Source organism: Aulonocara sp. 'chitande type north' Nkhata Bay, linkage group LG22, assembly GCF_057382095.1.
Source record: "Aulonocara sp. 'chitande type north' Nkhata Bay isolate Kocher_YH1m ecotype deep benthic linkage group LG22, A_spYH_male_GT1.1, whole genome shotgun sequence".
In the NCBI taxonomy this organism is placed as follows: Eukaryota; Metazoa; Chordata; class Actinopteri; order Cichliformes; family Cichlidae; genus Aulonocara; species Aulonocara sp. 'chitande type north' Nkhata Bay.
Window position 1 is genome coordinate 1,741,790 of NC_141364.1, and position 6,504 is coordinate 1,748,293.

General features: G+C 42.1%; 1 protein-coding gene across 1 annotated transcript in view; it reads right to left on the bottom strand.

Moving 5' to 3' along the window:
• Positions 1 to 2,437, bottom strand: part of LOC147303145 (uncharacterized) — a 4,388-nt gene extending 1,951 nt beyond the window's left edge. The window contains exons 1-2 of the mRNA XM_086281456.1: positions 2,377 to 2,437; positions 1,694 to 1,972 (exon numbers count right to left, since the gene is read on the bottom strand). Coding sequence (XP_086137582.1) covers positions 1,694 to 1,972; positions 2,377 to 2,437 — 340 coding nt within the window. The remainder of the gene's footprint in view (positions 1 to 1,693; positions 1,973 to 2,376) is intronic.
• Between the last annotated feature and the right edge of the window lie 4,067 nt (positions 2,438 to 6,504).

Sequence of the window (6,504 nt, forward strand, 5' to 3'; positions counted from 1 at the left end):
ATATCCTATAGAACTACAGAAGAAAAAAAGGCTACATCCTGTTTGTGTGATGAGTTAAAATGCTTTGACATGTCAAACAGAGACAGACCATCCAATCAGACATGAAATAACTGCTGCTGATGGAGGACATTCAGAAACTTTCAACCTTATCATAGAATTTCATGGGACATCAGCTGCTTTCACTTTTCTTGATATTATGCAAAGAACACAACAACATTAAACAGATTTTAATAGCCAGTAAAACAGTCAGTGTGATGTAAAAAGTATTTTCCTGCATGAAAGGATCGCAGACATACTTGTACTCGACTCATCGGACCAGCATTTATTTATCAGAACAGCTTTACATTAATCCTGAGGTAGAGAAGAGGTCAAACAGCAGCCTGTCAGTGTGCTCGCTGTGGATGTTTCACTCCTGAACCACAGTGGAGACACAAGCTGATGGTCTCAGTCAGGCTGACACTAACAGGCTTCATGTTTGACGGTCAGAGGTTCATGTGTCTCACCTCTGTCAGATCTCTGTCCTTTGGTCACAGTCACATAAACAGCTGGTTTCCCATCACAGTAGTACAGTCCAGAGTCAGCAGGCTCAGCTTCTCTTATTGTTAATGTTTTGTCTCTACGGGAAAAATACATCCTTCCTTCATTTATTTCTCCAGAGTCTCGTCTCCATGTTGGACCAGCTGATCCTCCAGCATCACCAGGACATTTCAGTAAGACGCTGTCTCTCTCTTCAACAGTGAGTTTTATTGTTCCTGTGAATAACAAATGAATGTGTGACTACAAACTAAGATGCATTTTGTATAACGGACGAACACAAATTTTCTCATGTTGTTAGTTTCTTTTCAAAATCTAATTCTCAGAGAAACACTGTGCAGTAAAGCTTCAGCACACACTGTTGTGTTAGTGTTACTGTGTTTAGTTGGTGACACAGTTTTATTATTGCTCTTAATGATCGCCATGTGTTACACAGCTGTTATTGCAGCTAATACAAGACAGATCAGAAAACTGTTCACTGTTACAGAGGACAGTGAAATGTGTTTTATGGTAACATGTAAAACTTTTTATGTCTGTGTTTCGTGGCTGATGCAGGACTTCTGTATGAAAGCTCTTTGGCTACACGCAGACAGGAGTTATGGGAGTTAATGCTACACAGAGGCGTCTCCAAAATCCAAACCAATACACACCAGCCACATGGAAAACAGGAATGTCAAATGTTGTACTGGGATTGGCCCTTATTTGTAATGATTATTGTCGCAGAGTTACTTTAATATTTGATGTGGTACTTTGTATTTTTACATTAAAAAGTTAACTTTATGTTAACCATGCTGACCACAGATGTGCTTGCAGTTAAAAACACGAGAGGTCAAAAAGCTAAACTAGTTCAGGGTTGTGTGGCAGCCTGTCACAGCTGACACAGACCAACAACCACCAGCACTCACACCTACGGCCAAGTTAGAGTCAGGACTTAACCTAAACTGTGCACGACTCTGCACTGTGGGAGGAACACAGAGGACCATGTGAGCACATGAAGAGCTCGACAACTCCACACTGAAAGGCCTCAGACGGCCCGTGGATCTGACCCCACGGTTAGCCACAGTGCTAACAACCACACTGGTCTCATTTAAGACTAAAAATCACATTTTCAGCAGACATGCATGATTTTAAACAGGAAGGTAATAAAGTTTGATGTTACCTGATGGGATCACTGTCAGCTCCTCTGCCAGGTAACTATTACAGAAGTATCTGCCAGAGTCTGAGGGAGCAGCTCTGAGGATGATCAGAGACCCGTCAGCCTGTGAATCGTATCGTTTCTGTGGATCATTGATGTGTTTTATACTTCTGTCTCCATCAACAGTGAGTATGTCAGCTCTGCTTCCTCCACTCTCTCTGCTCCACCTCACTCCACCCTGTAGATAGTAAGGACAGCGCACAGCGAGCTGCGTCCCCTCTGTAACTACTTCACGGGTTAAACCTGCAAAACAAATAAAAAAATGAGCAAATAAAATGTATGTGTGGAAATAAAAGTTACAAAGAAAACAGAAATCTGAAAGGATGATAGAAAGATAATCAAAGTCAGGATATGATGATGATATTTCATTATAAAAACTAAAATAAAAAACTGTTCATAAAAATTCTTTGGTCAAAATAATTTGTTAAACAAATGAAGGATTTACGATAGAAATTTGTCTTCATGAAGCGTTTGTTAGTTTGAGCTACACTGACACCATAACTCGACTTCCTGTGATCGTGTGTCTGCTTCACACTCTGAACTCGTTTCCTATAATCGTGTGAAATCCCTGAAACTACAAACACCAACACAAATGCACATGTGTGAAAACTATAAAGTATATCAGACATTAATGCAAAGTGTCCCACCTGCTGTGGTATGACCGCTCAGAGCGCAGGCTAACAGGCAGCAGTAGATGTTCACCCACATCCTGACAGTGTCTGAACTCACAGTGACCACCGTCTGTGTTTGAACAGAGAACAGGAAGTCAGCGCCTCTGTGAACACGCCTGCTCTTCTATTTCTGAGGTTCTGTGGTCAGAGAACAGACGCTCGCTACAGTATAATAATCTGTTACACAGGTTTTAAAAAATGCAGTGAAAGAAAGTCAATTTAAAATGTTTACTTCTGTTAAGAAGCGGCAGCAAAACAGCCGCAGTACAAGAAAGGAGGGAGCGCTAATAGTGACCAGTAGAAAACCAGCACATTGAAATATGGTGCACATGATTTATTTCCTTCCTGAAGCAGACGAGGGTGGAGGTGGAGTTAGTGGTGCAAATGAGTTTGTAAATGAGATTAATAATCTTTTTCCTGTTTCTTGATTCAGGTTTTGTTGTTTGCTCTTATTTCTTGATGGTCGAGACTAACGAGGTTCAGGTGTGTGTAAAATATATAAAACCAGTGAGATTTTGACAACTGGAGATTTCTAAGGTGGTACAATGGAAATGCCAGAAAATATGGTTACATTTATTTAATTATTTATTATGAAATGTGTGTGACGGGTGAATGTACTGCAAAGATACTGCCCCTCTCCACAGTTTTATCTTCTTTATTTGTTTGGTGTGCTTAGCATTGTTGCTTTATGCATTCAGTTCTTTATTACTGCATTTGTGACCAGTGTTGGTCAAGTTACTTGAAAAAAGTAATCAGTAACTAATTACTGATTACTTCCCCAAAAAAGTTATCCCATTACTTTACTGATTACTTATTTCCAAAAGTAATTAGTTACTTAGTTACTTAGTTACTTTTTAAAAACACGATTTACAACCTGAATAGGTGATAAAGTGATAGATCTTTCAGCCCAATTCTACTTTTTCTGCATAATCCATCATACAAAATGTAATCAAATGGAAAAGTCTCTTTTTAAAACTTGTTTTATTAGTTTTAATCTTTTAACTTTATGCATCAAGCAAACATTTAATTATCTGCAACATTCTCTGACTGGAAGAAATTAGTTGAACATTTAAACCTATTTTCTGCACATTCCAGCACATAAAATAAAATATTTTTTGTGTTTACACTCAGTCTTTCAAATAGATGCAAGTAAAACACAGCAGAAAATAAATAAAGTCAAAGACTCAGCGGTCCTGTTGCTCTATTTTCATCTGTAAAGCAGGAGCGGGGTAGGCGGAGGTTTACCCTGGTGCAGGTGTGCCGCGGTCAGTGGAAGAATCTGCGAGTGTCTCTGTGAGGTTCCCATTACGTCGTAGCTACTCGGTGCTTGTTGGAAGTTTAGGTGGTTTTTTTTCCCTGTAAAAAGAAGTTTTCTTCCCACGCACAGCGGACACTAATGTTTTTGTCACTTTTTATGGAATCAAACTCAAAGTAAGGTCAGTACTTCCACGCTTTAAACGCTGCACGCTCATACTCTCTCTGCACTCGATATATGATCCATTGTTGATCTGCACACAGCTGTTGTCACTAACGTCGCACTCGCTTACGTCACTGTCATGAGACATTCTCGCAAAAAATCACGGTTTTAGTAACGCAGTAACGCAGCGTTCCTACGGGAAAGTAACAGTAATCTAATTACTGTTTTTGCAATAGTAATCCCTTACTTTACTCGTTACTTGAAAAAAGTAATCAGATTACAGTAACGCGTTACTGCCCATCTCTGTTTGTGACACATACTGTGCTCACTGGCAATCCAGCTGGAATATTTTGGTCCCATGGGTGACGCTCATGCAGGCACTGAAACAGGCAGCTTTGGGGTCCTGTTTGTGTGTTTTAGTGCACAGACAGCCGCAGAGAGCAGCTGCACTAAGCTGAAGGGCTTGTGTTTGGTATTTGCAGTTGCAGAGTAAATGAGCAAGTAAAGAAAACGACTCTAAACTCATGCACAGCTGGAAGTGTCATTTGTCCAAGTGTGCAACAAATTACACATCTTTTTAATTTACATTCCTTTAGATGGTTTTCTTTGTGACTCCTGTCTGTGAAGAGTCTGTGTAAACATGAGTGCATGAGATCTGCTGCTAATGTGGTCTGTAAGTGTCGACTATTTTTACACCAGAGTAGAGGAAACCACCACACTGTCACATTTGTTTCTCACTCTGTGAAGTTCCAGAAGAGTTCATTGATGTATGCTATAGCTAGTTTTACCATTCAGCTCAAACGACAGTGGTTTGTGAGCTTCATGAGGCCCCAACTGTCACGACACAGGCCGTCCGAGGCAGAGTGGACCCACAGAACAGATAAAACTCAGACACCAGCCGCTGTGGGATTGTACACAGTGCCTGTGAACGTAAAACAGTGAACAAGGTGAATTAACAGCATCTACTTACAAGAGACTAATGAGGGGGGCATGGCTATGCACCAGGGAACACACAAAATACAACATAACTATGAGTAATGCTGGGAGAGATCGTACATTCAGTATGAATTCACTATGAGTGCCTCACTATGAACAGGCGAGTGAGGATTAACACATGAAATAACGAAGCTACTATGACAGCGGACACTCCTGAGGTAGGTGATACCATAAAGGGAGCCCGTACCAGACTAAGAGTGGAGAATTCAGCAGCTATGTCCAGCATCCAGGTAGAAAGTAAACTGTAGGCGGTGAGGTAAGCAATTCATGGACACAAACTGGTTAACAGACAACCGTCCAGAGAGTTGTTGTCCCAGCTGACCTTAAATACTGCCGAGGAAATCAGCTCCAGGTGCGGCTCCCCTGAGAGACGAGTCAGACTCCAGAGGAGTCGTGGCAGATAGTGGAAAAACACCGGCATTCACCAGACCATGACGCTAACACAGCTACAGCCTGACCACACGGGCTGATCTGAGAGTTTCAGAAATGCTGGGATTTCCACACAACCATCTCTACAGTTTACAGAGAGTGGGCCAAAAAGACTTTTTAAAATCCACTAAATATTCTGTTTGTCAAGCACAGGTAAGGTTTTCAGAACTGCAGTAACTACAGAGGGATGCAGCTGATGATACCATGAATATATGGGGAAGATTACTGGAGGCTACGCCAGATACTTGCTGACCTTCAAGCTGGCGGCACACATAAACACAGCGGCTCACGTTTGGTGCTTTTATATGTTCTACGTGTATATTTATGAGTGTTTTTTTTCTACTGTGTGTCGAGTGGAATCTACTCACAGTCGTCAGGACTGGAATTACACTTTGCAAACAATATCACGTCGCACTGTCACCACTTCCACGCCATTCCGGAGGACATAATAAGAACTCCAGGGTCTCTGTGGTTGGTTCTTCCCAGTGGCAAACCCAAGAGGAGAAGTAAACAAAGGACACGAAAGAGCAAAGAAACAACCACTTAAGCCACCGCTTCTGAGTATTTTGCTCTCCAACGTCAGGTCCATACCAACAAAATAGATGAACTGAGACTGCAGCCAACAGTAGCATTATACTACGCACAGAGGCTTGGCTGCAGCCATCAGCTCCGGACTCAGCGACTGAGTTAGCATGCGGCACGGTCCACCGTCATGAGAGCCACTTTGGTAAGAACAAAGGAGGGGCTTATGCATCTACATCAAAGACAGCTGATGCAAGAACATAAAGACTGTAGACAGACACTGTTCCCTGGATTTGGAATATCTGACTGAACTGACCCATCTATATACCTCGCAGGTTTACTGTCATCATGGTCACAGTTGTGTATTTAACATCAGAACCTCGAAGAGCACACAAAGTGTCACTGTGGACAAACGTCTCCGGGTGTATTCCAACCAGAGACCCTGGATGAGTAAAGAGGTCCAGGTCCTGCTGAAGCAACGTGACGCCGCTTTTAGATCCGGTGACAGTATGCAGTACAGTGCAGCTAGATCTGAGCTGGCCAAGGCAGTATACAAGAGGAAGACTGAAGACCACTTCAGCAACAGCAGCTGATGACAGGTATGGCAGGGAGTTCAGCACTTAGCCAACTACAAGCCTGGCATTACCACTGTAAACAAACCACGGCAGACCCAAAGACATTTTCATGCTTTTCATCATATTTATTGACTAGCTTCTATGCACGGCTGTCGTTCCTGCAGG